Source organism: Salvelinus fontinalis, chromosome 1 (genome assembly GCF_029448725.1).
Source record: "Salvelinus fontinalis isolate EN_2023a chromosome 1, ASM2944872v1, whole genome shotgun sequence".
Classification (NCBI taxonomy): Eukaryota; Metazoa; Chordata; class Actinopteri; order Salmoniformes; family Salmonidae; genus Salvelinus; species Salvelinus fontinalis.
In genome coordinates this window covers 21390350-21403356 of record NC_074665.1, presented here as the reverse complement: position 1 = coordinate 21403356, position 13007 = coordinate 21390350, and the positions used below count along the sequence as shown (strand labels likewise).

Sequence of the window (13007 nt, the reverse complement as noted above, 5' to 3'; positions counted from 1 at the left end):
GTTAAGGTTGGTAGCAATATGTGGAAATCTGTTGCAGCTCAAGTCGACTACACAACCCGCAATGCTCTCTCTATGGGCTGGCTGGCTAGCTAGCTAGGTAGGCTGCTAGCTAGCAAATAAAGCTACACACAATAATACCAAAGTCAATATCAGCATGTAAAGTAGCTAGTTTGCTGTAAAATCACCTCCCCCCTCAATTTTTTTGGGACTAATATTCCAATGTTCAACTTGCAGATCGATGTGCCTCGCAGAGTGGAGTCTGACATTCTCAATGGCCATGCAACAGCATCATGCAATGCACCCTGGACTGAAGAGACAGACAAATAGGAAAAATGTGGTGGACCCTCTGTTAAATTAAACATTTCTCGAGGTAGGAATATCGCAAAATATGATCAATGGCTCATTCGATAGAAGACAACCTCCTGTGTTATGGCATCGGTCAGTATTGAAATCTGACAAGTATGATAGACGTTTTCACCATCTAAAAGTCGTATTCCTATTAACTTCCAGTGTCGCGAGAACGACTTTATCGCAGTGCTAGGTCATACAGGGTGGATTTCTGCCTGCTTGAACGGCAGTAGCTCAGATACACATGAAAAGTCCCCGGGAATTGATAGAACATCACTCAGAGATGCATCAAAACAATATAACATTCAAAATGGGTGAATCTTTCCTTTAATGGGCTGTGAAAATAGTGGCTCACACACCCTAACATGGTGAGGCCTTCCAGGGAACACACACACACATATACACACACACAGAGGAAGGCAGGCAAGTACACAGAACCATGGATTCCCCATCTGTACACATTTAGAGAGATAACATTGCCCTTGGACTGTGGTGGTGAAATGCACCCATCTCTCTACCAACCAATAGATTGCAGCTGTAGCTCTCTCAGTGATGCAATACTGTTCATTCAGAAATCATCAGCGTCACTCTGACAGCATAGAACTGATGCTGAAATACAACTCCTCCTGTTGAGTATCAACAAGATTGGCACCACGACAGCTTGGTTATGCTAGGAGCATATCGCCTTTAAGCCAACTAGTGCTGACAGCAGAAGAGAAAATGTCATACCAGATAATAAACTGTACACAGTATATGAACAGCCCATCTCGGAGACCGTGAATGTGTGAGTGTGTGTGTGTGCTTGGCCGTGCTAGCATCTAAAGGTTGAGCCAAATATAAATCAGAGTAATGATCTTGATAACTTTCTACAGACGAATGGTAGTAACAAGGGGAAGTTAACATGGGGTGTGATCTAAGCTAAACTGGGGTTTACAAGGAGATCAAAAACACATCACAGAAAACCATGTCTATGTACAACATCAAGATCGTTTGAAGTTGGAGAATCAATGATCAATGATCCTGGATGCAAAACTCAAGTCTCCAGCTTCAGTCAGAGGACATCTGGCTTGGTGAGTAACATCTTTCCTGATCAATAAATAAGATGCGTTATCAAAAGTGCTTTCTCATATCCTGATCAAGACAGTATGAATCAATCCCTGTCAATGAAACATGAGAGACCTGTTTTTCATCTTCCTCCATTCAATCTCTTTCTTTGCTTTTCTGAGAAGGATCTTAGCAGATGTGTTCTAATGCAGGGTTTCCCAATCTCGGTTCCGGGGCCCCGCCTGGGTGCACGCTCTGCCCCCCCCCCCCACTACACAGGTGATTCAAATAACTAAAGATTAATGATGAGTTGGTTATTTGAGTCAGCTGTGTAGTCCTAGGGGCAAAAACCAAAAGATGCACCCGGGGGGGCGAGTTTGGGAAAGCCTGAATCCCCTTGGTGTTTGGGCCGCTGTACAGCAGAATATAGAAGAGTGCCTTTAATATGAGCAGTCCTAACTGCTCCACACCGTCCATCTGCTCAAGGAGACACACAAGCAGCCCACACACACACTCAGATGCTGGTCTGCAGCTCGCCATTGAGCAGCGCGGCGTTGTGCATTTCCGCGGTGACGTCGTTGACCATGCGCGTCCGCTCCATTCGGCTGTCGCTGCGCTCCGCCTCATCCAGGCCCGCCACCTTCTTCAAGCACAGAACGTTCTGAAAGCTCTTCTTGAAGTTGTCTGACAGGAACGCGTACAGGATGGGGTTGGCACAGCTGTTGGCGTAGCCCAGCACCACCACAAACTCGAAGGTGCTCTTGAGGACGGGCGTGGTGTCGATGGTGCCAGTCACCGAGGTGACGTTGAACACGTAGAAGGGCAGCCAGCAGAGCACGAACATGGCCACTACGATGGACACCATCCTGGTCACCTTCCTCTCCGAACGCTTACGCTTAGTGGAGCCCACGCGCATGCCTGACGACTTTACCTATTGGACGGGGAGAGAGGGGATGCATCCATTGTTATTGGTGATACTACCTTCTTAGATGCCACAACTGTACCTATCGCTATGGTTACAGGCAACAGGTAGATGGACAACAGGTTCCAGTATGTCAGAACGGAGAACTTGACCAAAGACGTCGGCAATAATAAAGATAATAAAGTGAATTTGAAAAAAACCCCCACCATGAACAGGGAGGAGGGGCTCACCTTGATGATGATGAGCAGGTAACAGAGGCAGATGACGATGAGCGGTAGGAAGAAACCTAGGAGGAAGGTGTAGAACATGAAGGCCGTCTGATAGGCCCCCTGAGGCTCCGGCCACACAATGGTACACGCCCAAGCCTGGTTATTATTGGGCATCAGACCGCTGAAGATCATGATTGGCAGGTTGACCAGCAGGGACACTCCCCACACGGTCAGGTTGATGATCTTAGCCACGCGTGGCTTCCGCCACTTGGTGGACTTTATGGGGTGGACCACGGCCAGGTAGCGGTCGACGCTCATGACCGTGAGGCAGAAGATGGAGGTGAACTGGTTGAGGGAGTCCACAGTCATGACCAGGCGGCAGAGTACGGCGCCGAAGGGCCAGTGGACCAGGGCCAGCTGCATGGCGATGAACGGTAAACTCAGCATACAGAGGACGTCAGCAACAGCCAGGTTCAGGATATAGATGTTAGTCACCGTCTTCATCTTGGCGTAGCGCAGGATAACATAGATCACCAAGGTGTTGCCGGTCAGCCCCACGGCGCACACTGTGAAGTAGATGAAGGTGATGACTACGGAGCTGGTCTTATCGAAGGCCTGGTGGGTCTCGTCCGGTGTGTCATTCCGGGACCCCAGGTCAGACTCGTTCCCTGGGAAGTAGCTGTCGTAGTACAGGGGCTCGGGGAGGGAGAGGTTGGGGGGCGACGGAAGGAGAGGCCAGGGATCCATACTGACAGAGGAGGGCTGGGTTGGGTCTGTTTCAGGGTTGAAGACACTAATCTCACATCCCACCTGAGTGTACAGTACAGAGAGAGAATGGAGACAGTGGGTGAGAACAGAGAAACTCAATGACGAGGGAGAATACATTCCTTCAAAGCACCATGGTAACTGAGCCTGCTATATAATGGTTTACTCTATGGCTTTCACTCAACATTAAGTTACATAATAAAGCCTGGCCCTTCATTTATAGGTCCCCACACAATATAGGACTTGCAGGACTCCACACTCCTCCTGTAGGGCTTTTTGTGTTTTCATTTGAATGTGTTGAATGGTTGGGACTTCAAACCCCTGTGTTGAACAAACAGCACCGAGCTGATGTGAAACCCTTTGAAAAACACCCATGGATTCTCAAGTGTAATGAAACTACTCTCCAATGTAAAGGTGTTTGTTTTATGATAAGGACCAGACCATGCCAAAATAATGTTTGTTGAGAATTGATTTAAAATGGAAAAACAAAACCCATGCGCAGGGAAAATGTCAGGATTTCATGCTGTTATTTCTGTTGGGCATAAAGCTATCTGTGGATCTAGGTTTATTGTGCAAACACAAGTCCTCTATTGGATTGGTGGTGATGAGCCGCTCGCACTGCATGGGAAACCTGTAGCGCTCTGGTCAGAGACAGTGGCAGCAGGGTCGTAGCCAGGGTCTGAGTTTTAGAGGTTTGTTAAGACAGTTGAAGCTCATTTACTGCATTTATATACAGTTTAAAAACTCAAAAATGCTATTTGGACAACAGCAAAATCCAGCATCAATGACCCCAGCCATTATCACATTGGTTGAGGTAGCTTCATTCACCTCCGTCGATCTACTAAGACATAGCCTATTAGCTATACAATTAGCCGCTACACTCACATTAGCTCAAAACCGGGATTAAAAACGAATTGAATATATACAGAGGGATCTGTTAGCAGAAAAACAATTTTATTAACAAAAGATAAACAAGTACATTTGCTTTAAAGAATTTGTTTGGTTGCAGTTTAACAGCTAATTTCCTGTAATTCTACACATTTTGCCATGACTGATGCCATGTTAATATGACATATTAATATGCAAATTACAAAAACAATCTATGGGGGCCCCTGGAGGTCAGGGCCCCTGGGCACGTGCCCTGCATGCCCAATCAGTAATTCGGCCATGATTACTAGTTTAGATAGTCTAGCCAGCTAACTAGACTAGTCTAGCCAGCTAACTAGACTAGTCTAGCCAGCTAACTAGACTAGTCTAGCCAGCTAACTAGACTAGTCTAGCCAGCTAACTAGACTAGTCTAGCCAGCTAACTAGACTAGTCTAGCCAGCTAAAACATTTTAATAACTGACATGGGCTATTTGAGTGACTGTCAGTGACTGACCTATAACAAGAGGAAATCTGCTGATGCGCAACCAAGTTTCAAAATGTCTCTTTGTGTATTCTACTATTCTAACCCTCAAAACAACCTCAATTCATAGGGTTAAGGACTCTACAAGGCGTCGAAAGTGTTCCACAGGGATGCTGGTCAACGTTGACTCCAATGCTTCCCACAGTTGTGTCAAGTTGTCTGGATGTCCTGTGGGTGGTGGACCATTCTTGATACACACGGGAAACTGCTGAGCGTGAAAAACCCAGCGGCGTTGCAGTTCTTGACACAAACAGGTGCGCCTGTGACCTACTACCACACCCCGTTCAAAGACACTTACATTTGTGTCTTTCCCATTCACCCTCTAAATGGCACACATACACAATCCATGTCTCAAGGCTTAGAAATCATTCTTTAACATGTCTCCTCCCCTTCATCTACACTGATTAAAGTGGATTTAACAGGTGACATCAATAAGGGATCAGAGCTTTCACCTGGTCAGTCTGTCATGGTAAGAGCAGGACTTCTTCATGTTTTGTATACTCACTTTTTCACAGCACTGTATACACTATTTGCCCCCTTTCAAATGTGATCTACTTTTGCATATTTTTGATATTGAATGTTATCAAATCTTCAACCAAAACCTAATATTAGATAAAGGGAACCTGAGTGAACAAATAACAACAATTCCATACTTATTCCAGGTCCTGAGGCAGCAAAGCATCCCCAAACCATCACACTACCACCACCATGATTGACTGTTGGTATAGGTTCCTTACTGTGGAATGCAGAGGCATAATGGGACCCATGTTGTCCAAAAAGTTATACTTTTGACTCATCTGTCCATAGAACATTCTTCCAAGAACCTTGATGATCATCCAGGTGTTTTTTTATTTTTTTTGGCAAAGTTGAGTCAACTTTTTGGATGAGATGGGTCCCATTATGTCTGGCGAAAACCAAACACTGCATTCCACAGTAAGAACCTCATACCAACGGTCAAGCATCATGGCGGTAGTGGGATAGTTTGGAGATGGTTTACTGCCGCAGGACCTGGACGACTTGCCTTAATAGAAGGAACAATGATTTCTGCTCTGTATAAGAGAATTCTACAGGAGAATGTCAGGCCATTTGTCTGTGAACTGAAGCTGAAGCTTAGCTGGGTCATGCAGCAAGACAATGATCCAAAACACACAACCAAGTCTACATGAAAATGGTTATAAAGCAACACATTTGAAGTTTTGGAATGGCCTCGTCATTAGTCTAATCTAATCCCAATTAAGATGTTGTGGCAGGACGTGAAATGAGCAGTTCATGCTTGAAAACCCACAAATGTCACTGAGTTAAAGCAGTTCTGCATGTAAGAGTGGGCCAAAATTCCTTCACAGTGATGTGAGAGACTAATCAACAACTACAGGAACAGCATTTGGTTGCACTCTTTGCAGCTAAAGGTGGCACAACCAGTTATTGAGTGTACGGGGGCAATTACTTTTTCACACAAGGGAATTGGGTGTTGCATAACTTTAATAAAATAAATAAAATAAGTATCATTTTTTTGGTTATTTGCAAACACAGGTTCCCTTTATATAATATTGGGTTTTGGTTGAAGATCTGATAACATTCGGTATCAAAAATATGCAAAAATAGAGAACATTAGAAAGGGAGCAAATACTATTCATGGCATTGTATATAGCTTACACGTACATATATATTTTTTGTTTGACTAGATTTTTTTTTCACAATTCGAAAAAAATTGTGGCAGCAATTCCCTTTAGAGTTAGATTTTTTTGTAATATTCTAGATATATTTAAAACGTAGCCAATAGACAAATGTTAGAAAGTATTAACTATGATATTATTAGACAACTCTTTGGTTCAGAATCGATTATATGCATATTTTATGCAGAAATATTGGCCTTCTAAAATGCAGATGGTTATGATTATTCTGTCTTCTATCATTCTAAAATAGTTCTCACGCCAAACAAGTCTTCAATTTGTGATATTTTTGTCAATATTGCTGGTGGGGAGGTTATTTTGTGTTATCGTTTATTGGTTCCTCTGTTTGGCCACCAAATGTAGACACTAACATTCAATTAATGTCATATGTCAAGTACTACATGGCGGTTGGAATTTCAACAATGGACAATTACGGATACATTTGGGGCATTAAAATTCAACAGCGTGCACAATGGCGCACGACAAATTGCCTAATCTTGATCAGAATATAAAATAACAGGTGCGCTGTTATAATTTAATACAGATAACATAATTGAACAGGTGACAATTGAACTAAAGAAATATCCATGTCCGATTAAAAATATGCATTGGTTACACGTTTGGTAGGCCTATTAACCTTTGACGACTGGTTATCACAATTAATTTACTTATTGTTTGGTAATAGCACGTACAATTTCAAGATTCATGTAGGTTAAACTTACCTTATATTGTGAAATATTTACGCCACATTAGATCCATTTTGACAAGGTGTTATTTCAGCCAAGAGTATTCCGACTTCCACTTCTGGGCATCAGTGAAAATCCATGGGAAGACAGCATTCTGCCCCGTGGCTTCCACTTATTAAAGTATCATCCACCTGTCCTCCCATTACGTACAGTGGTATCTTGTGCACCAAAGTGGTAACGGTCATCACCACATATCTAACAGTTATGTGTAATATGTCAAATAGGCAATAGGCTACAGTATATATTCAATTTTTTCTTTAAAATACCCTCAGATAGCAATTACAATTGTGTAAATCATTTGTAGATCGTTTTGAGTAACTGATGTATCCAAAAGTAGCCTACTGGCGCTGAATCAACGACCCGAGCAAATGCCAAATCTGTTCTAGCAGGACGACTGAAGCGCAAAGGAGAGCGCAGCCAGTCAGCGCGCTGATGAGCGTTGCACTCACTCACTCACTGCTGCGTTCGGTGGAATTGGATGATGGGTGAGTGCGCGTTTGCTGCAGGTTTCATCTCTGCATGCAGATGGAGCTGCCGATCCGCTATGCTCTCACCCCTCCTCCCTCCTCCCTCCTCACCAAACTCCCCCAATGTGCGTCAGTGTCCATCCGCCTGCGTGAAGGAAACTGCCATTAAGAGTTCCTCGCTCTGATATTTTCTAGGGAGGATATGTGCTCGTACTAATGACCTTAATGGAAACGGTTGGGTCAGTCACTAGACGGAGCATTTTCTCTGTTTACACGAGAGCTACAGCGCGACAGACTCTGCGCATCCAGAGTTTATAGTGAACACTGGAGGTCAAGCATCTTCTGAACGATCTCTGTCAAAAGCGTCTGAGAAAGTTCCCCTTGTTCAAGCACCTTCTTCCGCGTGGGGCATGTATTGCACACTAGGTTAACTTGTGTTTTTTTAAAAGAAGGAATTCAGCCGGGGTCTCAATTGAGAGTAAGAATTGAGAGTAAGAAAAGTAGAATACAACCAGGTGCAATTCGAAATATTGTTGTGTATCAGCAGTTTTTGTCTTGTACAGTCCTGGCCAAAAGTTTTGAGAATGACACAAATATACATTTTCACAAAGTCTGCTGCCTCAGTTTGTATGATGGCAATTTGCATATACTCCAGAATGTTATGAAGAGTGATCAAATGAATTGCAATGTCCCTCTTTGCCATGCAAATGAACTGAATCCCCCCCAAAACATTTCCACTGCATTTCAGCCCTGCCACAAAAGGACCAGCTGACATCATGTCAGTGATTCTCTCGTTAACACAGGCGTGAGTGTTGACGAGGACAACGCTAGAGATCACTCTGTCATGCTGATTGAGTTAGAATAGCAGACTGGAAGCTTCAAAAGGAGGGTGGTGCTTGGAATCATTGATCTTCCTCTGTCAACATGGTTACCTGCAAGGAAACAAGTGCCGTCATCATTGCTTTGCACAAAAAGGGCTTCATAGGCAAGGATATTGCTGCCAGTAAGATTGCACCTAAATCAACCATTTATCAGATCATCAAGAACTTCAAGGAGAGTGGTTCAATTGTTGTGAAGAAGGCTTCAAGGTGCCCAAGAAAGTTCAGCAAGCGCCAGGACCGTCTCCTAAAGTTGATTCAGCTGTGGGATCGGGACACCACCAGTACAGAGCTGGCTCAGGAATGGCAGCAGGCAGGTGTGAGTGCATCTGCACGCACAGTGAGGCAAAGACTTTGAGGATGGCCTGGTGTCAAGAAGGGCAGCAAAGAAGCCATTTCTCTCCAGGAAAAACATCAGGGACAGACTGATATTCTGCAAAAGGTACAGCGATTGGACTGCTGAGGACTGGGGTAAAGTCATTTTCTCTGATGAATCCCCTTTCCAATTGTTTGGGGCATTACTGTGCAGCCGTCTTCATCGACCTGGCCAAGGCTTTCGACTCTGTCAATCACCATATTCTTATCGGCAGACTCAGTAGCCTCGGTTTTTCTAATGACTGCCTTGCCTGGTTCACCAACTACTTTGCAGACAGAGTTCAGTGTGTCAAATCGGAGAGCATGTTGTCCGGTCCTCTGGCAGTCTCTATGGGGGTACCACAGGGTTCAATTCTCAGGCCGACTCTTTTCTCTGTATACATCAATGATGTTGCTCTTGCTGCGGGGGATTCCCTGATCCACCTCTATGCAGACGACACTATTCTGTATACTTCCGGCCCTTCCTTGGACACTGTGCTATCTAACCTCCAAACGAGCTTCAATGCCATACAACACTCCTTCCGTGACCTCCAACTGCTCTTAAACGCTAGTAAAACCAAATGCATGCTTTTCAACCGTTCGCTGCCTGCACCCGCACGCCCGACTAGCATCACCACCCTGGACGGTTCCGACCTAGAATATGTGGACATCTATAAGTACCTAGGTGTCTGGCTAGACTGCAAACTCTCCTTCCAGACTCATATCAAACATCTCCAATCCAAAATCAAATCTAGAGTTGGCTTTCTATTCCGCAACAAAGCCTCCTTCACTCACGCCGCCAAACTTACCCTAGTAAAACTGACTATCCTACCAATCCTCGACTTCGGCGATGTCATCTACAAAATAGCTTCCAATACTCAAACTGCATCCAGTTTGCTGAGTAATCACAGTGCCATCCGTTTTGTTACTAAAGCACCTTATACGACCCACCACTGCGACCTATATGCCCTAGTCGGCTGGCCCTCGCTACATGTTCGTCGTCAGACCCACTGGCTCCAGGTCATCTACAAGGCTATGCTAGGTAAAGTGCCGCCTTATCTCAGTTCACTGGTCACGATGGCTACACCCACCCGTAGCACGCGCTCCAGCAGGGGTATCTCACTGATCATCCCTAAAGCCAAAACCTCATTTGGACGCCTTTCCTTCCAGTTCTCTGCTGCCTGCGACTGGAACGAATTGCAAAAATCTCTGAAGTTGGAGACTTTTATCTCCCTCAACAACTTTAAAAATCTGCTATCCGAGCAGCTAACCGATCGCTGCAGCTGTACATAGTCCATCTGTAAACTACCCACCCAATTTACCTACTTCACCCCCCATACTGCTTTTATTTATTTACTTTTCTGCTCTTTTGCACACCAGTATCTCTTCTTGCACATGATCATCTGATGATTTATCACTCCAGTGTTAATCTGCTACATTGTAATTACTCGATTTATTGCCTACCTCATGCCTTTTGCACACGTTGTATATAGATTCTCTTTTTTTTCTACCATATTATTGACTTGTTTATTGTTTACTCCATGTGTAACTCTGTGTTGTTGTCTGTTCACACTGCTATGCTTTATCTTGGCCAGGTCGCAGTTGCAAATGAGAACTTGTTCTCAACTAGCCTACCTGGTTAAATAAAGGTAAAATAAAAATAAAAAAATATATAAAATCTGGAAAAAAGCTTGTCCAGAGAAGACAAGGTGAGCGCTACCATCAGTCATGTGTCATGCCAACAGTAAAGCATCCTGAGACCATTCATGTGTGGGGTTGCTTCTCAGCCAAGGGAGTGGACTCACTCACAATTTTGCCTAAGAACACAGCCATGAAAAAAGAATGGTACCAACACATCCTCCGAGAGCAACTTCTCCCAACCATCCAGGAACAGTTTGGTGACGAACAATGCCTTTTCCAGCATGATGGAGCACCTTGCCATAAGACAAAAGTGATAACTAAGTGGCTCGGGGAACAAAACATCGATATTTTGGGTCCATGGTCAGGAAACTCCCCAGACCTTAATCCCATTGAGAAGTTTGGTCAATCCTCAAGAGGTGGGTGGACAAACAAAACCCCACAAATTCTGACAAACTCCAAGCATTGATTATGCAAGAATGGGCTGCCATCAGTCAGGATGTGTCCCAGAAGTTAATTGACAGCATGCCAGGGCGGATTGCAGAGGTCTTGAAAAAGAAGGGTCAACACTGCAAATATTGACTCTTTGCATCAACTTCATGTAATTGTCAATAAAAACCTTAAACACTTATGAAATGCTTGTAATTATACTTCAGTATTCCATATTAACATCTGACAAAAATATCTAAAGACACTGAGGCAGCAGACTTTGTGAAAATGAATATTTGTGTCATTCTTAAAACCTTTGGCCAATACTGTATGTCAGTCACTGACAGTCACTCAATTAGGGACAGATCGACATTTACTGAGGGGGAGGGGTGGTCCAAAATAGCAGTGTTTTTTAATTTGGCACAGGGGAGGGTAGTACGTTTTTCCAAGGTTGACTTTCGCCCTTCGGCTCGTATTTTATATATTATATATATCATATAAGGAAATCAGTCAATTGAAATACATTCATTAGGCCCTAATCTACAGATTTCACATGACTGGGAATTCAGATATGCATTTGTTAGTCACAGATACCTTTAAAATATTTGTCAGTATCTGGTGTGACCACCATTTGCACTATGCAGCGCGACGCATCTCCTTCACATAGAGTTGATCAGGCTGTTGATTGTGGCCTGTGGAATGTTGTCCCACTCCTCTTCAATGGCTGTGCGAAGTTGCTGGATATTGGCGGGAACTGGAACACTGTCATACACGTCGATCCAGAGCATCCCAAACAATCTCAATGGGTGACATGTCTGGTGAGTATGCTGGCCATGGAAGAACTGGCACATTTCCAGCTTCCAGGAATTGTGCACAAATCCTTGCATTATCATCCTGAAACATGAGGTGATGGCGGCAGATGAATGGCATGACAATGGGCCTCAGGATCTCGTCACGGTATCTCTGTGCACCTGTGTAATGATCATGCTGTTTAATGAGCTTCTTCATCTGTCAGGTGGATGGATTATCTTGGCAAAGGAGAAATGCTCAACAACAGGGATGTAAATACATTTGTGCACAACAATTCTGAGAAATAAGCTTTTTGTCCGTATGGAACATTTCTGGGATATTTTATTTAAGCTCATGAAAATTGTGACCAATAGTTTACATGTTATGTTTACATTTTTGTTCAGTATATTCAGTTGAAGTCAGACGTTTACATACAAGTTTACAGCTTAGCAAAATACATTTCAACTCAGTTTTTCACAATTCCATGACATTTTATCCTAGTACAAATTCCCTGTCTTAGGTCAGTTAGGATCACCACTTTATTTTAAGAATGTGAAATGTCAGAATAATAGTAGAGTGATTTATTTCAGCTTTTATTTCTTTCACCACATTCCCAGTGGGTCAGAACTTTACTTGCAGTCATTTAGTATTTGGTAGAATTGCCTTGAAATTGTTTAACTTGGGTCAAACGTTTCGGGTACCCTTCCACAAGCTTCTCACAATAAGTTGGGTGAATTTTGGCCCATTCCTCCTGACAGAGCTGGTGTAACTGAGTCAGGTTTGTAGGCCTCCTTGCTCTCACACGCGTTTTCAGCTCTGCCCACACATTTTCTATGGGACTGAGGTCAGAGCTTTGTGATGTCCACTCCAATACCTTGACTTTGTTGTCCTTAAGCCATTTTGCCACAACTTTGGAAGTATGCTTGGGGTCATTGTCCATTTGGAAGACCCATTTGTGACCAAGCTTTAACTTCCTGACTGATGTCTTGAGATGTTGCTTCAATAGATCAACATAATTTTCCAACCTCATGATGCCATCTATTTTGTGAAGTGCACCAGTCCCTCCTGCAACAAAGCACCCCCACAACATGATGCTGCCACTCCCATGCTTCACGGTTGGGATGGTGTTCTTCAACTTGCAAGCCTCCCCCTTTTTCCTCCAAACATAATGGTCATTATGGCCAATTAGTTATATTTTTGTTTCATCAGACCAGAGGACATTTCTCCAAAAAGTACGATCTTTGTCCCCATGTGCAGTTGCAAACTGTAGTCTGGCTTTTTTTATGGCGGTTCCTTGCTGAGTGGCCTTTCAGGTTATGTCGATATATGACTTGTTTTA

At 43.8% G+C, this 13007-nt stretch overlaps 1 protein-coding gene across 1 annotated transcript; it reads right to left on the bottom strand.

Annotated features, from left to right (window-relative positions):
* Positions 1–659: 659 nt before the first annotated feature.
* On the bottom strand, positions 660–7654 carry sstr2a (somatostatin receptor 2a). The gene is made up of 3 exons (XM_055903047.1): positions 7090–7654; positions 2545–3333; positions 660–2323 (listed from the first exon to the last, which is right to left on the bottom strand). The coding sequence occupies exons 2-3, from the start codon at positions 3268–3270 to the stop codon at positions 1907–1909; spliced, it is 1143 nt and encodes a 380-aa protein (XP_055759022.1). The 5' UTR covers positions 3271–3333; positions 7090–7654; the 3' UTR covers positions 660–1906.
* Between the last annotated feature and the right edge of the window lie 5353 nt (positions 7655–13007).

Bases quoted from the DNA above. Each gene is read 5' to 3' on its own strand.
- sstr2a (XM_055903047.1), bottom strand. From the start codon at position 3,270: ATGGATCCCTGGCCTCTCCTTCCGTCGCCCCCCAACCTCTCCCTCCCC. The intron at 2,324-2,544 runs GTGAGCCCCTCC...CCCGTCCAATAG, and splicing joins ACCTGCTCATCATCATCAAG to GTAAAGTCGTCAGGCATGCG.